Source organism: Podarcis raffonei, chromosome 4 (assembly GCF_027172205.1).
Source record: "Podarcis raffonei isolate rPodRaf1 chromosome 4, rPodRaf1.pri, whole genome shotgun sequence".
Classification (NCBI taxonomy): Eukaryota; Metazoa; Chordata; class Lepidosauria; order Squamata; family Lacertidae; genus Podarcis; species Podarcis raffonei.
Window position 1 is genome coordinate 73,964,912 of NC_070605.1, and position 18,592 is coordinate 73,983,503.

The following is an 18,592-nucleotide window of genomic DNA, read 5'->3' on the forward strand; positions in this document are numbered from 1 at the left end:
GCGCAATGTCATTTCCATCACAAAAAACATCTGTACACCAATCTGTTACCATTTCAACAAATTCTAAGACTTTGACGGATTGATTCTCAAAATGTGATTTATAAGAGCATGCAGAAGTCTCTTGAGGGTTTCATCCTCCTTTTTTGTTATTTAAATATTTTGTCCCTTTTGGCCTGTACATCCCTCTCCAAAAAGTTTAAATCAAAATTTCAAAATCCACCATAGCGTCCAGTTAAAGTAGTCAGAAAATTTTCCTTGTTTTTGGTATATTTTGCTTGTTATATTCCCACTACTTCAGTAAAGTCAAGCGTATCCTTCTCTTTCCAAATCTCTAATGCACTTCTTGTCAAGTTTCTATGTGAGATTTTACCATATGCTATTGCCAACCTGCTTGGAGATCACTTTGGGAGAACAACATTGGCAGTTGTCTCCAGATGTTGATTTCATTCCTTAGTTTATTTTTTCTGTGGGTGATTGAATAGTACCTCTTTAAAACAAGCCCTCAGGAGAAAATAGAGTGGTGAGAATCAGATCATTTAAAATGATTTCTCTTAAGTTACTATAATAAAAACTTATTTTAGTCAACGTTAAAATCATTATCTGACTAAGAATGCCAGTTTATTCTTAAGCTGTGTCTATGTGCTGTGGGCTGTGAAGTTGTCCTATCCTTTGAGTTACGTTCAAACATTTCTTCCCTAGATCGATTCTCTCACAGGAGTTGGAGTAGTCAAAGTAGAATGTGGCTCACAGTTTTCTGTAGCCCTTACTAAGTCTGGAGCAGTCTATACCTGGTAAGTGAGCCAGAGATTGCGGATGAATTCATATGAGAAATGTAAAAACAGTTCTTTGTGGTTCTTGGTTTTCTTTCTGCAAAAGCGCCATCAGGTTATACTGGTTTTAACTTTCATTTTAAAAATGCTATTTTGAAAAAACAACCTTAAAGAACAAGTGGTACTTTATCTTAAATTTGTTCCCAACAGATATTGCATTGCAAAGCCACTTTTATTTAATACGAAAACTAAGAGGCTTTTGTGAACAACCTATCTAGCATTTTGCTGGTTAATTCTAGGAGAGGAAACTTTAAGATCCAAGTGCCCTAATTCACCCAAGTCAGGCTAGTCTAACTAAGAATTGCCAGTTGATTGAAGAGGAAAAAAACGCACTGATTGAAACTTGTGTTGCGATTACAGGGGCAAAGGAGATTACCATCGATTAGGGCATGGATCAGATGATCACGTCCGGAGACCTCGACAGGTCCAGGGGTTGCAAGGAAAGAAAGTCATTGCTATTGCAACTGGCTCTTTACACTGTGTCTGTTGCACTGAAGATGGTATGTAAAAAAACAAACAAACCCCACCCTCTTCCGTCCCTCCCCCATGACTGCTTTTATTTTGAATGTGGAAGGGAGAAAGGAAAAGATGTTCCAATTACAAATAATGAAGCTTTTTTGTTGCAAATATATAATTGTGATATAAGAGAACAGTGTACCTCTGATCAACAATTGCTACGAGATAAAATGTTGAGGAAGGAAGGAAGCAAGCTTTCAAGTCTTGCTTTGCAGGCTTCCCAGCAACATGCCAGATTCAACTGAGATATTCCTTGCTCTGATCCAGTAGGTTCCCTAAGCTCTCAAGGGGGACCAAAGCAGACATTACATGGCAAGTTTTGTATCAATATCTTAATGGGTTGGGGTTGGCTTTTTAAATTAAAAGCAGCATTAGGAGGCTGCGACAGGAAAGAGGACGACGGCATACACGGGATACATGTATACATGTAACAAGCATACATGGGGTGCTGTTTTATACTGATCCAGACCAACTGTCCATGTAGCTCAGTATTGCCCACACGAACTGGCATTATCTCTCAATGACTTGGTATGCAAACTCCATTACATTATTCCCACTCGATTAGCACTCTCCCAGCACAATCCACAGGGGTAATAAAGTTTGGAGTCAGCAGATCTTGTGCTTTCTTGGCTGAGCTGTTATATGTCCCTCACCCCAACTGAGCCAGAGCTACACCGGGCTATGTCCCTCCCCCCAGTTCAGCAGGGGCTTAGCCACTAGAATGGAAGCTTCCGGAACTTTACACCAATATCAGTCCCCAAAAAGAAGTGCTCTGGGACGTGGCAAAGAGAGACGTACACCTATTCCAAATGTGGTTCAGTTCGGTCATGCAACCTATGGCCTTATCACCAAAATTTGGACCCACACTCACCTGTTTATGGTAGCTCCTCCTGGAGACTCTTGCATTGAGTTTTGAGTTAAGGGCAAAAGCCTAAGTTACACCAGTTTCCTGTAGTTAGCATTGCTCTGCAAATCCTTTCTCTGCATTCAACTATTTATTTCAGTTTGTTTTCCACATAGGAATATATTAGCACTAAGTCGCTCCGATTTACCTTTTAAAAGATTGTGCTTTTTAAAATAATAATAAAAACCTTTTAAATGTTGATATTGGTACGTTGAACTGCTTTACGTTGTCTTATTATTGTGACTTTTTATACTGGTCATGATTTGGTGGTGAAATAATGATTTTGATTGTCTTAGGTGAAGTATATACTTGGGGAGATAACGATGAAGGGCAGCTTGGAGATGGAACAACTAATGCTATCCAAAGGCCACGCCTGGTTGCAGCACTTCAGGGTAAAAAAATCAATAGAGTGGCCTGTGGCTCAGCACACACCTTAGCCTGGTCCACCAGCAAGCCTGCTAATGCAGGCAAGCTCCCTACCCAGGTAAAATTATGCTTTTTAAACCACATGTCTAAGCCAGGTGTGGGGACCCTTTGACTATCCATTTGTTGCTGCACTGCAATTCCCATCAGTCCCAGTAAGCATGGCCCAATGGCCAGGGATGGAGTGGGTTCAACAACATCTGGGCGACCAAATATTCCCCACATCTGGCTCAAACTCTTGGGAAACTGTATAAACTGTTAGCGCTCTATGGCTCTATGTTAATAATTATTGGTAACCTCCCCCTCACTTACCCATTGGTAACATCTTCTTAGCGGCTGCCTACCATGATGGTTAAGGCTATGCTGAGTATTTTCCTGTTTCAGCTTTTTTGGTCAAAAGTAGATTTTCTTTTTAAGTGGTTGAAAAGCCTAGGAGTGAGGCGGCACCATGTTGCTACGTCGGTATGAGATGTGGTTTTGTTACACCACTGAGGACAAAGCCATTTGAAAATGAGAGCAGCGCACCATTGTTCCCAGTCAGGAGGCACATGTCTAACAGGATACAATTGCAGTGCTTCAATAGTCAATCATATCTGGCTTTGTGGTGACTTCACTGAGGGGCAAGTGAAGCTGAGGGTAAATGAACTAGTTAAGAATTTTGGAGACATTGTTGAAAAACCACTGAAAGGTTGTGCATGGGTTGGGTTTTTTTTTACATTGCAATAATAGGTACAGTGAATAGCTTGGGCTCTGCTGTGTCTTTCCTGCAGTCTCTCTTGTGATTTTATACCTGTTCACACTGTAAAGCCATGGAAACTTCCTGAAAACTTGCATAAATCAAAAGTGAGCTTTTGTCAATCCAAACTGCTTTGCATTGACTAATATGATGGGAGGAGCAACATCCGTGCCCTTGGATAGCAAGAAATTAGAAAGGCGCCAGAAGGATGCTTAAATTTTACTACAAGAGCCATGAATATATTGATGAAATATGGGATGGATATTGTGAGGGAGGGCAGAAGGATTGTTTTTTGGTTTTTTAAAACATTCTGTGTATTATGCAGTGTAGTAGTAATTTCACCAACATTGATAGGATACCTTTTCTGGCCCCTAACAGTATTCAAAAATTCCTTCTTGGCTATGCCATGTATAAACCTTTGGAGATAACAAATCTCAAGCAAAGGCAATATCTGGATATTCAGTGGATATGCTACCTAAATGGACTGTGCCTGATACTATCTCATTTAGCGTATGACTTATTCAGTGCTCATTAAACCCTAACAATGTTCTTGTTCCAGGTTCCTATGGAGTACAACCATCTACAGGAAATTCCTATAATTGCTTTAAGAAACAGATTGCTGCTCCTTCACCACATCTCCGAACTCTTTTGTCCTTGCATTCCCATGTTTGATCTCGAGGGACGCCTTGATGAAACTGGCCAGGGTCCTTCCGTGGGCTTTGATACGTTACGTGGAATTTTGATCTCTCAAGGAAAGGTATCTATCCCAACTTCAGCTTCTCCACTAAAAATAACCTTCTAAGAAAAATATGTCACAGTAATGACATGCAAACAGTGCCCTAAGTTCTCTTCAGGTTTTCTGTATGGACCCAATTATCTTCTGTATGAACTTCATGGGTACAGACGCAGGGAATCTAATGACCAAGTTTTTCCCTGTTGCGTTTCTGTCCATATCTGCTTAACAGCATTTCACATTTTTACCAGAAAGTGGACTGCATCTTTTCCTCCTGAGCGAGTCAGACGCTAAGGGAAAATTTACATCTTCAAAATGTGATTGCCATTGCTTTGCTTACTTACTTATGGTACATGAAATAAAAATTGTAACGGTTGTGGGTGTTTGTGTCCAGAGTCCTGAGACAGGGTGCCTGTAAGGATTCTGAGAAATGAATTGTTGTTCACATGCTGCTCCTTTTTCTTTTGTTTTCCACTCTCACACGTTGGCTGTTTGGAGATGGAACCCTTGTCGTTATATCTTTTGTCACTGAGTTCCTATCTGCTTGCTCCTTGTTTTTTCCTGACACATGGGGACAAGGACATCGGGACAGTCATTTGTGGCTGCACAATTGGGATGAGGGCAGTTGTATGGAGCTTCCAATTGAACAATGGGAGTTTTTTTTAAAAAAACAAACACGTTGCTACCTCTTTTGCCGACATAATGTTTAAGGTGCTTGATAATGGCTGTGGACTGATCCCAGCGCAAGGAGGTTTCAGTAGCAAAGCAAATCCCACCCGGCAAACATAACTCAAGAATAGGATTGCATTCTCAACACCTTATTTTCTCCTTTTTCTAGGAGGCGGCTTTCAGAAAGGTTGTGCAAGCAACTATGGTGAGAGATCGCCAACATGGGCCTGTGGTAGAACTCAACAGAATTCAGGTCAGAATGCTGTGCTCTCTGAGTGCCTTGAATATGAATCTGTTGTTGCGCAAAAACTTTGCCCGGCTTCCCAGGGCTTTGTGCTCAGGCAATAGGCATGGTAGTTGTCATCGTAACCGGTTAGAAAAAAGACGGCCCAAGAAGTTACTAGCATTACAAGTGCTCAATTTGGGGTGGGGGATGAGCGCTTGTAATGCTAATAACTTTGTGTGCTGCTCTTTTCTGACAAATTATGATGACAGCAGCCACGTTATGGTCCTTTGGAAAAGCTCCAAGTTGTATATTAAAAAATGTTTTGGAGGCAATAAGACACCTACACAGATGCGATTCCAGCTCCATTTATGCATGATAAAGGACTGAAATTGTGGCTACCTGATGCCCCATAAATAGGGTTTTATGTACATATACGGCCTGAACTTAATTCATTTTGTTAAAATATTCTCACCTGCTGTTCATTGTACAACAGGCCCAGAGCAGGGTACACAAAGCATTATGAAATAAAACACCTATAGTAAAATCCCAACAAATATATTCTCAGCCTTAACCAGACGGTAAATGGGTGGGCCAACAAAGGCTTCGTCAGCTGGTGAAACTGAGAAAAGTGAAGCCCATCTTTATCAGGGATGCACCTCAATGGTTGTGAATGGTAAAGATTGTGCAGATCAGGCTTTCTAAAGTTAGGTTGTGTGCCTGGGTATCTCCTCAGAAGTGATGTTCAACAGACATGCGGCACCAAGTGGGCTGTGGCAGGTGAATGCAGACCTGATCTTTCACCAAATATGATTTCAGTGTTTGTGAGATGGAACCTTTTCTTCCAAGCCTAATTATGACCTCCTCTTTGAAAATCTCTCCCCTGCATGGCTATTAGGCTTTTAAGAAAAAGCTTCCTTAGTGCCAATAGGAATTTTTTCAATGACTAATGGTTGTATAAGTGTGTGTGTGTGTGTGTGTGTGTGTGTGTGTGTGTGTTTTACAGCTGGGGAAGGTTATCCTTCTACATGCCCCCCCGCAAATCCTTCCCCAATGCAGCAAGTAGATTTGTTTGGAGGAAAACTATGTGTGGTTAAGAGCGGTAGACTCATAATCTGGGGAACCGGGTTCAATTCCCCGCTCCTCCACATGCAGCTGCTGGGTGACCTTGGGCTAATCACACTTCTCTGAAGTCTCTCAGCCCCACTCACCTCACAGAGTGTTTGTTGTGGGGGAGGAAGGGAAAGGAGAATGTTAGCCGCTTTGAGACTCCTTAGGGTAGTGATAAAGCGGGATATCAAATCCAAACGCTTCTCTTCTTCTTCTTAATTGTTATACCGGGAGAGGTGAATGTGAGGAAGAGTGATAGAGAATGGAATGGATTGATGGGGATGTGAGAGAGCGGTGGGATGGCTGTGTCCCCTACCACCATTGGCATGATGCCCCCACAACAGATTTCTTCTGAGGGAATGCAGCCATTTTTTGTGGGTGTGGGTGTGGGTGTGGGGAAGGGTCCCAACCCTGACTTATAAAGTACTTAACGCTTTGAGTTAAGAAAGAGACTGCTTCTTAATCATTATTCAGTAAATGGCTTGGATCTTAAAATATAAGTGAACAAGGGCAAGTGGATGTAACAAAAGCTTTCCATTCCTTCCTCTCCCATGCAGCCATTTTGCTCTCTGAGTTAACTTCTAGAGGTGCGGGGGATGAGGGGTATCCTGGAAAATATGCAGTTGGGTAGACAATAATTATCATAATTTTATTATTCATACCCCACCCATCTGGCTGGGTTTCTCCAGCCACTCTGGCGGTGGCTTACAGAATATGTTCACAACACGTGATGAGGTGGATCGAGAAGGAGTTGCCCCAAAATCTCATGGGGCTCCTCGCAATTTTGAATAGTTCCTCCCTCTGTCAGCAACCTCTAAAATCTCACAGCAGGGAGGAGCAAATAGACAAACTTTTCTTCCATGAATTTTCTACTGTTCGTGTAATATTCTTTACTTATTTGTGAAGTTCATTTGTCATGTTGGCTTTTATAGTGTGCTTGTTCTTGGTTTTGTTTTAAAAAAGGAAAGCTAACCTGAAAAGAACCAGGGAGGCCCATCAAACGGCCACTCCTGTACTATGTATCTCTGTGTGTAGCTTTTTTTGTTTTGTTAAAGCCCTGGAGTCGGATATGATATAAAAAGTGTGCTTTCTCTCATCTTTGTACCTTTTATTCCCACATGATCTTGGGCTGCCTTTGCTTACATAGCTCGGGAGAACTTCAAATTGCCTTGAGTACTCTTAAGGCCCAGGAAACAAACATTTGTGCATCACATGGGGTCACATTGAGGAGGATGTGGGTTAGGAGAAGAACTTCCAGTGACGCGGGAAAGCTGAATGCCAAGCCTCAGGCCAAATGTGCCTTTCCAAAAGAAATTTCTTCAAAGGCTGAATATGAAGTATTGTTTTACTACACTGACTAAAACGTAGAAAGGAAGCTTGGCTTGCTTTTGTGATAATGTGGAGCATATTGCCAGGTCTACCTGAATGACAGAGTAGTCTGCTTGCCTGCCTGCCTTGGTGGCATAGGGAGGGGTGGGAGGACTGAATTTATGGCAGGGGTATGGTGGGAAATGCTCTAAATTTCTCATATGCTGTTAAGTGTAGAGGAATATTTTAACACCAACACTGCATTGGGATTTGGTCTGTCGTAAAGTTTAAACATTGCAATAGCCTTACTGTGGTTTTCAAAGAGAGGTCTAAGATATGAGATGGAAAAAGCTTTTTTTCCATAGTAAAACGTGAATGTTCTAAGGAACTGCAGAACATTAAATATCTCTACCTCTGTCTGTATCCCTCTACAGTCGTAGTTTGGTTTTCGAACAGCTTAGTTCTTGAACATTTTTACTTCTTAATGCCGCAAACCCGGAAGTGACTGTTCTAGTTTGCGAACGATTTTTGGAAGCCGAACATCCGACGGGGCTTCTGCGACTTCCAATTGGCTTCAGGAACTTCCTGCAGGAGCTAATCAGAAGCCACGTTTTGGTTTTTGAACATTTTGGAAGTCGAACGGACTTCTGGAACGGATTCCGTTCGACTTCCAAGATACGACTGTATAAGTATTGTTGACTCTATCCAGAAGTGATACTCCTGAATCTCAGGCAGAGTGTTCAATCCATCTCTGGAGTCATCTTTCTTAACTGGGAATGCTGAATCTGGGGTCCAAACAATTGCGGAGCATTTATTATGGAAAAACAGTTCAGGGGAAGTTGCAGGATTAAAAAGCAACTCTTGTACTCTCCTAAAAGAAGTTCTAGGGGTTGTCACTCCATCATTTCACTACCTCTTTTTGGTCACAATTTCCTCTGTGTAGGTGCTGAGCTCTTTGTTATTTTTTTTCATAACGTGTATGCTTTCAAAAATTCCTTCTGAAATAAAGTCACTCCTTTGAGATGCACGTGCACACACAGAGTTTCCACATTACTACAAGTATCCCAGTACTGTTCATTAAACAGTAAGTGTTTGGTCTGTGAAATTTGAATTGTGTGATTAAGGAGTGCTTTCTTTCTTTTTACTATCAGGTAAAGCGTTCCAGAAGTAAAGGAGGATTGGCTGGCCCAGATGGCACAAAATCTGTTTTTGGACAGATGTGTGCTAAAATGAGCTCCTTCAGCCCAGACAGTCTTCTCCTACCTCATCGTGTTTGGAAAGTCAAATTTGTGGGTAAGTATTTTCCCCACATATGTCTTAACTTGTCCAGCATTTCCCTACCCCCTTTTTCTTCAGTAGTGTGTTTTGCACTAGAAGAGAAAAGTAGAAACGTAAAAAATGCATGAACAAGCCACCCCTGGCAATTGTACTAAAATTTTGTAAACTAGTTATCAATCAAAATGATTCCATACTTGTCATATTCAAATAGAAAGCCATGTCAGCTAAACAATAGTTGTAGAAATCGAACTCGCAGCACAAATGTACAGTGCCTTATGAGTTGTATTTCACTTTGCGCTAACAGCCGGAAAAAATGAATTTCAGATTAAATCTGAAATTAATTTAATTTAGGGCTGAACTTGGATTCTTATAGCCATGGTGAAATCAGTTATTCATATTGGAAAGTTTTCCTTTGGTATTTTATTTAATATGTTGATCTGGTTCATGCAATGCAGAAAGCTGCATGAAAGTGCAAACTCTTGGAGAGGAGCTTGCAACTGCTTTGCTCCCAATCCCCCTAACCTGCCCTTCTTTCTGCAACCCTATGTTTAGCTAAACCAAGGTTTGGCTTAGCATGTTGTCCCAACCATCGTGGATAAGCCTTTTCCTCATTAACTGTGGGCTATACCTAAGGCTTGTTGACAGTTACAGCTTGTTGTTGTTGTTTTGTTTTATGGGAAGCTATTTGCTAATTAAATAAATAATAACCCCTATTTGGGGACTTCCCTGGCTTTTCTGGCCCAGTCTGGATAGTTGGTCTTGGTGAAGATTTGATGTTTTCTCCCCCCAAACAGTTTTTGATCTGGGCTTCCACTGAAATGAGGCTGCATTTTAAGTAGTATTTTAATCTTGTTTTTAAGGTGTATTTTAATCAATTGTTTTTATACCTGATGTTAGCCGTCCTGAGCCTTGGCTGGGGAGGGTGGGGTATAAATAAATAAAATAACAAAAAACAAATACTTCTGCAACATATGAGTCCTGGTAGGACTAATGCATTCCTATGGCCAATAAATTCTTTGAAATATGTGACCTGTTCTGTCCCTGGAGATTGGAAGTGAAGCCACAACAAAAAAACACACAACGCATTTGGGAATTGCTCATTTGCACTGCATGTATTCCCCACCTGCAACCTGACATAGCTGTAGGTGGCTCTCAAATTAATTTATCCTTAACACTGAAGTTTATGCCGCTTCTTTTTTTTGCCTTAGGTGAATCTGTAGATGATTGCGGTGGAGGCTACAGCGAATCAATAGCAGAAATGTGCGAGGAACTTCAGAACGGGCTGACGCCACTTCTGATTGTGACTCCCAACGGACGCGATGAATCAGGAGCAAACAGAGATTGCTTTCTCTTAAACCCTGCAGCAAAGTCTTTGTTGCACATGAACATGTTTCGTTTCCTGGGTAATTGCCACATCGTCATTGCCACATCTTTAAAGTCTTTGCAAAGCTTTCATTGAATAACACGTACAAACTTCTCTCTTTGTCTTAAAAAAAAGGGGTTTTGCTGGGGATTGCCATTCGGACCGGGAGTCCTCTGAGCCTCAACCTTGCAGAACCTGTGTGGAAACAGTTGGCAGGAATGAACTTAACCATCGCTGATCTCAGTGAGGCAAGCATAAGCTTATGTTCATCTGTGTAAATATTAGTGAAATGTAAGACCTTTGCTTGGTCTGGTTATTACTACAGCTAGGGGGCCATGTTTATTGCCAGAAGCCTACTCTGTATTTGAATGGGTAAGATGCTGCTTTCTAGCTGTGATAAGAGATGGGATAGGAAAAGACGAAGGGAGCGACAGGTGAGTGAATGTGAGCCAGTGGCACACCCCACCTTAAATCACGTTGACAAGTTAATGTCTGACTAGTGTGTAATTGCAGTTCACATTTGTGGATCTTGGTTACCCTTAGTCTGTAACCTAATACAGCTGAGTGGTGTGTGGAAGAATACATTTCTGCTCTGCCACAGGTCAGCCCTCAGTTAAACTGAATTTAACTTAATCCAGACTTGAATGTTTCTGCTGGTGGTTCTGTCACTGGTGGCTTTCTGGGTAGAGAAGATGGTAGCTGCACACCAACTTTTATAACACAAAATGGCTGCCATGGAGAATGTAGGGTTGCACAATATTGGACAGAACCACCCCAGCAACTTTATGCTTACCGTGGGAAGTCAGTTATGCCCTGTTGTTCTGATTATGGAGATAATCACACACACACACACACACACACACACACACACACACACACACACCCTTGCTGCTGCTGCTGTCATCTTAACGACAACAGGAAGCATTCCTTAGTAACGGGAAATATATACAAGGTGTCCATGCCACTCCCATTTTACAGATGTTGCTTAAAAAGGACCCGCACATCTTGTCCCATAGCTTTCTTTCTAGGAGGACTAAAGGCTCGCTGTTTTTTTTTTTTTTTTAAGAAAATAAAATTCAGAATCTGGGGCGCCCTTCCAAGGGCAGTATGTGGTGCTTGGCAACCCTTGCTGAACACACATCCACTGTGTCTTCTGGATGTCATTTCTTAGAAAATAAGTTCCTTACGAAATAATTTCTTTTTGGAGATTTTTTGTTTTGCTCATCTCTATGTGTATTTTCATTCTCCTATTATACTTAACAATTGCTGGAGCCCAGAATAGCTCTCCTATAATCTTCTGTGCTTCAGTGACTGTCTGTGTGCCAACACTTCCCGGGTAGGAATCTTCAGGTGACTCGCAAAAACAGGGCTTTATAACATCTCTGGCTGGTTTTTAGAAATAATTTTCCACTATCTCCTGCGATTCTGCAAGCGTGCAAGCTTGCTTACAGAACCATGAAGAGCCCATGTTGGATTTAGAAGTATTTTGTGGGAAAGGCTTTACGTGGGTTTGTTTTTTTTCGTTTGAAAGGTTGATAAGGATTTCATTCCTGGGCTTATGTACATCCGAGACAATGAGGCTACTTCCGAAGAATTTGAAGCCATGAGCCTGCCTTTCACAGTGCCAAATGCGAGCGGTCAAGACATTCAGCTTAGTTCCAAATACGCCCATATTACACTGGATAATCGTGCGGAGTATGTGAGGCTGGCGATAAACTATAGGTTTGTGGAACACTACTATTCTCCTGCTTTCCTCCTATGATCATTTGCATTTCCCCTAGAGCCCTGATCATGGGTTATCATGGGGGAAGTCTGTAGCTCAGTGGCAAAGCCTCGTGTCTTGCATGCAAAGAGACAGAGATTCAGTCACTGCCATCTCCTTGTGGTGCTGAGACACTCCTGCTTGGAATCATGGAGAACTGCTGTCAATCAGTGTAAATAATGCTCACCTAGGTGGACCATTGATCTGACCCAGAGTTTCTCAAATTTGGGTCTCTAGCTATAGTTCCCAACATCCCTGACCACTGGTCCTGCTAGCTAGGGATGTTGGGAGTTGTAGTCCAAAAACAGCTGGAGACCCAAACATTAACATCCTTAGATCTTCACCTTATGGAATTAATCATATTAATTCATCACTTAAGATAAATAAAATCCTAAGCCCATTAAGTATCTGCAAGCTATTTTCAGTTAGTTTAACTTAACAAATTTAACTAAATAATCATTAAATTTATTCCATTCTTCCTGATACTCCTCCTCCTTCTGGTCGCGGACTTTTCCGGTTAGGTCGGCTAGCTCCGAAAAGTCCATCATCTTCATCTGCCATTCTTCTATTGTTGGTAATTCTTGGGTTTTCCACATTTTAGCTAACAAAATACGGGCAGCAGTTGTGGCATACAAAAATAAGTTAACATTTTTCTTGGGCAATTCCACACCTGTTATCCCAAGAAGAAAGGCCTCTGCTTTCTTTATAAATGTATAGTTCAACATTTTTTTCAATTCATTATAAGTCTTTTCCCAGAAGTCTTTCACCTTGGGGATTTGGAAAACCGTTAAAAAGACATGCAGTGAAATTCAACCAAGGGGAAGCGAGGAAGTCACTTAACAAAGTTAATAACTGTAATTTTCAATAAGGCTATGATTTATGTATGTTTGTCTTGTGTGTGTGTTTGTTTGTTTGTTTATAATATTGTGAAAACTAATAAATTTTTTGAAGAAAAAACAAAACCAAAAACAGCTGGAGACCCAAGTTTGGGAAACCTCACCTGACCTGATATATAAGGCACCTTCCTATGTTCCTAAAAGCTCTCGGGATCATAGACCAGTTTATTATGAATACTTGCTCCAGAATTCTTTTAAGTCTCTTTTCATTCCTCCTATAGATCCATATAATTAACAAGCATATCAATGACTATCCCTTTCACTCATAAAATGTGTGTATTTTGGCAGACTTCATGAATTTGATGAGCAAGTCGCGGCAGTTCGGGAAGGGATGGCCCGCGTTGTTCCTGTTCCTCTTCTTTCCCTTTTCACAGGATATGAGCTGGAAACAATGGTATGTATGTGCAGCCATCACTACTTTGGGGCAACTTAGTAAAAAGGCAGAAGGCAAAAGCCCAGGCCAAATATTAGTACAGGTGACTCCCTGTTTACATGGGGTTTACATTCCGGCCTGCGTACAAAAGTGAAATCTGTGTAAATGGGGAGCACCTTCTGTACCTCTCACGTAGAGTTCTTCCTCAGAGCCCAAACGGGACATTGTCTTTGGGCTCTGAGGAAGGTCTCCTTATGGACTGGAGGCGTAGCGGGGCTTTGTTGAGGCTCTTCAAGTCTCCCCTCCGCACTTCCAGCCTTCTGGTGCAGCACATGACTTGAGCGCACATAAATTGGCGGTGGGGCTGTCTATATGTGCAGAGGCGGTTTTAGGGCTGCACCACTAGTTCAGCTGCAGGGGGCGGCACAACAGCGCTGGCAGAGCAGAGCGTGAGAGACGGGGGGGGGGCAGAATTTAACGGTGCACAGGGTGCCAATGAAATTTTAGAACCCAAAGTATGTGAATCGGGACATTTCCTTGAACTTTTTATGTAGCAAAAGAGTTGCTGTAGGTTATGCCTTGTTATTGGCCAAAGGTTAAGATTACTCTGACTTACACAATTGCCCCATCGGCATGTGCTACAAGGGTTGCTTTGTGTACTTTTTTTTTAAAAAAGCATGGATTAAACTTTGGGCCAAGTCATTGCAGTCTTAGCGGCTGCTATATAATGAAGAGTGGGGGAGAATTGGCCCAAGTCATCTGTTACTTCTGTCGGGAACAGTGAATTCCTTTTTGCTCCTTTCGGTTTGTAGGCCATCCTCAAAGGTGGGGTATGCTTATGGCTGTAAAGCCAGGCTCTCCTGTGCAGTGCTAGTATGGCTACTGTGTAATACAGCTTTGCAGATACGTTTAAAAATGACAACAACATATAGCTCTAAATATGCACTAGCTTGAACATACTTGCACACAGGTGAGGTGAGGAACTAAAACTGAGGACCTGGTAGGACTAACGGCAGCAAACCACTCCACGTTTTTCAATTCCTGGGCTCTAAAAATGGAATATGACATTCCAGCTTCAGGAAAAAATGCAAAATGTGAAGAGTAAAATTGAGTTAGGCTAGATGCTACTTTGAAGTCTGATCCCACATATTTTCACATGCAGTATTAAGAATATGCATTCTCTGTTCAGTGGTCCTAAAAATCCATGTTTACCTTTAACATTACAGGATTTCAGGAAATAGTGGGGCACTTTTTTTAAATAGAAGACTCTCTTGTTTTTGCTATATTTTGAGCGATTACAAATTAAGAAACTTTTTTTTAAAAAAATCACAAATACAGACAACCCCCAATTCACACAGGGGTGTCAGTGAAATCGTGTACATTTGAGCCACCATTGGAAAAGCCTGCAAACACCTTGTTCTGTCCCTGCTCCATTCCTTTTTGTGATGTTTCCTGGACGCTTGTGGGTTCAGTGTGATGTGTGTTTGCACACATGTGTAAATGTGCGTACACAATTTGAATGCTTAGACACATAAAAAATACAATATAAATGCATTGGTTATTTAATGCATTCGTTGAAAAAGAATTCTTCCTCTACCGAGGGTTTGTAGACATGGCTCCAAATTTTGGGGACTGGGGGAATTTTATATACACAACATTATCACTCATACTCACCTGATCTTAATGCATCACTGCAGACTAATCATTGTTATCAGTTGCTAAAAGCTCTCCATTTCTAATGTGCTTTAAAACACAGTTGTGATGATGCATAATAGTAAGCAGTAATGTTCTCACTGGGAAAAAACCAACATGAGCACACACTCATTTATGATAGATTCCCTTGGCATTATTCTGTTCTCTGCTTTCCCCCCGCAGGTCTGTGGAAGTCCAGATATCCCTCTTCATCTTCTGAAATCTGTGGCCACATATAAAGGGATCGAGCCCACCGCTTCTCTTATACAGTGGTTCTGGGAGGTGATGGAGTCCTTTTCCAACACAGAACGCTCTCTCTTTCTGCGCTTTGTGTGGGGCAGGACCAGGCTACCTCGAACAATTGCAGATTTCAGAGGCAGGGACTTTGTCATCCAGGTACGACATGGAGAGTTCCAGATGGATTGTGGACTGCAATGAGCGCTAATGAAATTCCAGCCTGTACCATTTTTATTTATTTTTTTGATTACCATTGCTCCTTTTTCTCTTGGATTCTGCATGTACTGTATGAAATCCTTGTGTGTGCATGGTGCTCTACAAGAAAAGAGCAGGCAACTCTTAACCTCCAGAATTGCCTGGAAAATTTGTACTTTTAGAGATTTTCTTGCTACAGTTGCAGTTTGCCCTTTCCTCTATAACTGCTGTTTAAATTTAGCCTGAATGCACTAGCTGGCTCCAAACTTACTGTACAATGCATTGTTTGTGATTACAGCATTAACAGACATTTCTTGATCTTATGATTTTTCTACTGAATAGGTGACTTGTGTTTCCACTGGCAACAGTTGCCTACTTTGAGGTGAACTTAAAAAGTTAAATATTTTTCGTGAAGGATTATTATTTTTTCATATTAATGGCTTAAGTCAGCCAATGACAAGGAGAGAGAGAGAGAGAAAAGATGGCAAGATAGCGTAGGCCAAAAAAGTTCAGTTTTTAAAACAATGTTTAAGAAGGCGTGTGATGCACATAATAAGGAAGTGAAAATACAAATTGTAAGGGGGTTGCTTTTCTTGGCGAGAGGGAGAGGGGAAAAACACCCAAGTGTGTTCATATGATTTGCTGCAAAGGTGCTGTTTGTGGTGGCTGATTCAGCAAAACTGACATTTCCATTTCTCTTTTGACCTGACAGGTTCTCGATAAATACAATCCTCCAGACCACTTCCTCCCAGAGTCTTATACGTGCTTCTTTCTGCTGAAGCTGCCTAGGTATTCTTGCAAACAGGTGCTGGAAGAGAAACTGAAATACGCCATCCATTTCTGTAAATCTATAGACACTGACGACTATGCCCGAATAGCGCTGACGGGAGAGCCGACCGCTGACGATAGTAGCGATGACTCGGACAACGAGGATGCAGACTCTTTTGCTTCGGATTCAACACAGGACTACCTGACAGGCCACTGAGCAGGGGGAATGCTCCTGCCGGAGCTTGATGTTACGAGCACTGAGGCCGAAGCGCCACAACACGTAGCATTGAGCGGCGGGCCGTCGTAGTGAAGAGAGCAGAGAGGCATATAATAACCAGAGAACTACTAATTATTAACTGAACACAGGGAGCTTGCGTTACTCATTGTAGGAATGATGGCTGATAAATGAAGTAACTTCCTTTTAGAGTAAATGGGTGCTGTGAACGGGCACTGAACTGTCTATTTTGATAGCTGAAGGGTCTCCTTCTCTCCCCCCCCCCTTATGCTGCACTGCAGGTAGAACTTTGTGTTTACTGATGTGTTGTAAATGTTTATAAAATATTACTAGAGTAGAATTCCAAAAAATTGAAAAAATTTAAATTGTGGGTGCAATAGGTTTTTTTTCTTCCAAATTAAGTGTTGTGTTCTCTGCATCTTCTTGATTGTATATTGGAACTACTGTGCAATGACTGAATAGTATTATAAATATTTCAATTAACTTTACTAGTTGTTTTGTTTATTAAAAGAAACTTTTTGGAACACTCCGTTATCAGTATTCCTTACATTCACAAACCCAACGCCTCATTAAACTCACTCCACTTCCTAGTGTCTATATTTTAGCTTCTAAATATATACATAAATATATATAATGTATCTTGGACTGATAATTTTCTGTGCACTCCAGAATTCTTAACATGGGAAATTTACTGTACATAATTGTGCAATGTATATGCAAAAATTATAATTTCCCGCTGAATAAAACATCTGTCACAAACAGTTTAGTAGGGCTTTTTAATGTGAGAAACCTTCCACGGGATTTTGAGGTACCTAAAGATGGCTTCTAAAGAATCACTAGGTGCCTGCATAAGAAAAGTCAGATTGCTCAGCTAAAACTTAAAAGAATGGGACAAATCCAAGCTTATTCTTGAGGTTAGCTCCCAGACTAAAAGGTTGTGGTAGGCTTAGCTGTGAACTGGTGAGCTCCCATTCCCCAATTGCTTTTACTGCTTCTAAAACAGAGTTTTTAAGGGAGCACTGTTTGGGGAAAATTGCTATTAAAATTTCTTATCCCTACGGCTACTACTTTGTACTTCCCAGATAGTACAAGCGTCTGGATTAATCTTTCACCAAGGTTTATTCAGCTAAATTTGAGGCGATTGTGCTCCTAAGCTATGATTTTGCGTGTTTCTTTTTAAGTCTTGCACATCAGTCACATGGCAAAATCAAATCTTCTACTTACTCCATGTTTTAAGTTTTTCTTTTTGGTTTTTTAAGGAACTGTAATTTGGCCATTATCAGTGATTTGCCTAGAGCTGTCAAATGGACACTTAGCTGGTATATAAATCACACTGTTCTGGCTTCATCATCTCAATTGTTTCTGAACCCGTGCTTTCACTAACAATTTCTCTTAATTTTCTGTAGTTCAGGCACAGGAATATTGGACTACTGTTCTGATGAACTAAACAATTTTTCTTTTTAGACTCTTTGGATAAACAAACTGTGATTGTTGATCAGGAGTCTGATCTCTATAGTAGAATGTATTCTATTGTACTCTATAGTATTATGGGAATGGTAGGTTTGCGGAATGTAGGTTACTATGTTTTCATACTCAGAGTAGACCCACTGAATGAAAGGACATGGCTTATTAAGGTCCATTCATTTGAATTGGCCTACGTTGAGTATAACTTAGTTGGATACAACCCATGGTAGTCTTGCATATTTTTTTCCAATTAACTCTGAAAGTGTTGACAAAAGGGTATTATTTATAAAATTTATTATATCTTGTCCTTCTAGGGGAACCCCAGGTGGCAAACACACACACATGTAATAAAAACATAATCAAAACTTTAAAAACATTTAAAACCACCTGAAAACAATGAAATGCAGTAAGACATTTAGTCAAAGCGAATTCTTGTGAATGCACCCTAAAATGTGTTGCAATTGTAGCATGTGCTAAACATAAAAGAACTTTTTAAAAAACTGGCTCCCACGGCTTCAAAAAATTATATATACACAAAGCAGTGCATCTGCCATCTGTCAAAGTCGTGATTTGTAAATTTTTTTATATATCAAAGACTACCTCAAAGAAATATGCTGTCAGGTCAGTTAGAACTCAGCATTGTTGGAAAATAAAAAGGATCCCTTGATTATTTGAAAAGTGGAACAGTGTTTTAATCTTGGTGAGAGTTCTTCTTTTTTATTGTTAAAATTTGCCTTATCTGAAAACAAACAGCCTTATCATATCCCAGAAGGCTAATCCTTAATTAGGGTTCATTGACAAAGTTCTGCTTTAATAATTCTTGCCTTGTTCACTTCTGGTACATTGCAATGAGCTTCCTAAGAGCTCCTTTAAAGCT

The 18,592-nt window shown here is 40.9% G+C and overlaps 1 protein-coding gene across 1 annotated transcript in view; it reads left to right on the forward strand.

Annotated features, from left to right (window-relative positions):
• HERC2 (HECT and RLD domain containing E3 ubiquitin protein ligase 2) overlaps positions 1–16,775 on the forward strand; it is a 104,801-nt gene extending 88,026 nt beyond the window's left edge. Inside the window, exons 82-93 of the mRNA XM_053384108.1 lie at positions 700–791; positions 1,191–1,330; positions 2,547–2,734; positions 3,969–4,166; positions 4,981–5,064; positions 8,604–8,745; positions 9,939–10,133; positions 10,229–10,341; positions 11,625–11,815; positions 13,040–13,145; positions 15,000–15,212; positions 15,961–16,775. Coding sequence (XP_053240083.1) covers positions 700–791; positions 1,191–1,330; positions 2,547–2,734; positions 3,969–4,166; positions 4,981–5,064; positions 8,604–8,745; positions 9,939–10,133; positions 10,229–10,341; positions 11,625–11,815; positions 13,040–13,145; positions 15,000–15,212; positions 15,961–16,233 — 1,935 coding nt within the window. The 3' untranslated portion in view covers positions 16,234–16,775. The remainder of the gene's footprint in view (positions 1–699; positions 792–1,190; positions 1,331–2,546; positions 2,735–3,968; positions 4,167–4,980; positions 5,065–8,603; positions 8,746–9,938; positions 10,134–10,228; positions 10,342–11,624; positions 11,816–13,039; positions 13,146–14,999; positions 15,213–15,960) is intronic.
• The last annotated feature ends 1,817 nt before the right edge of the window (positions 16,776–18,592 follow it).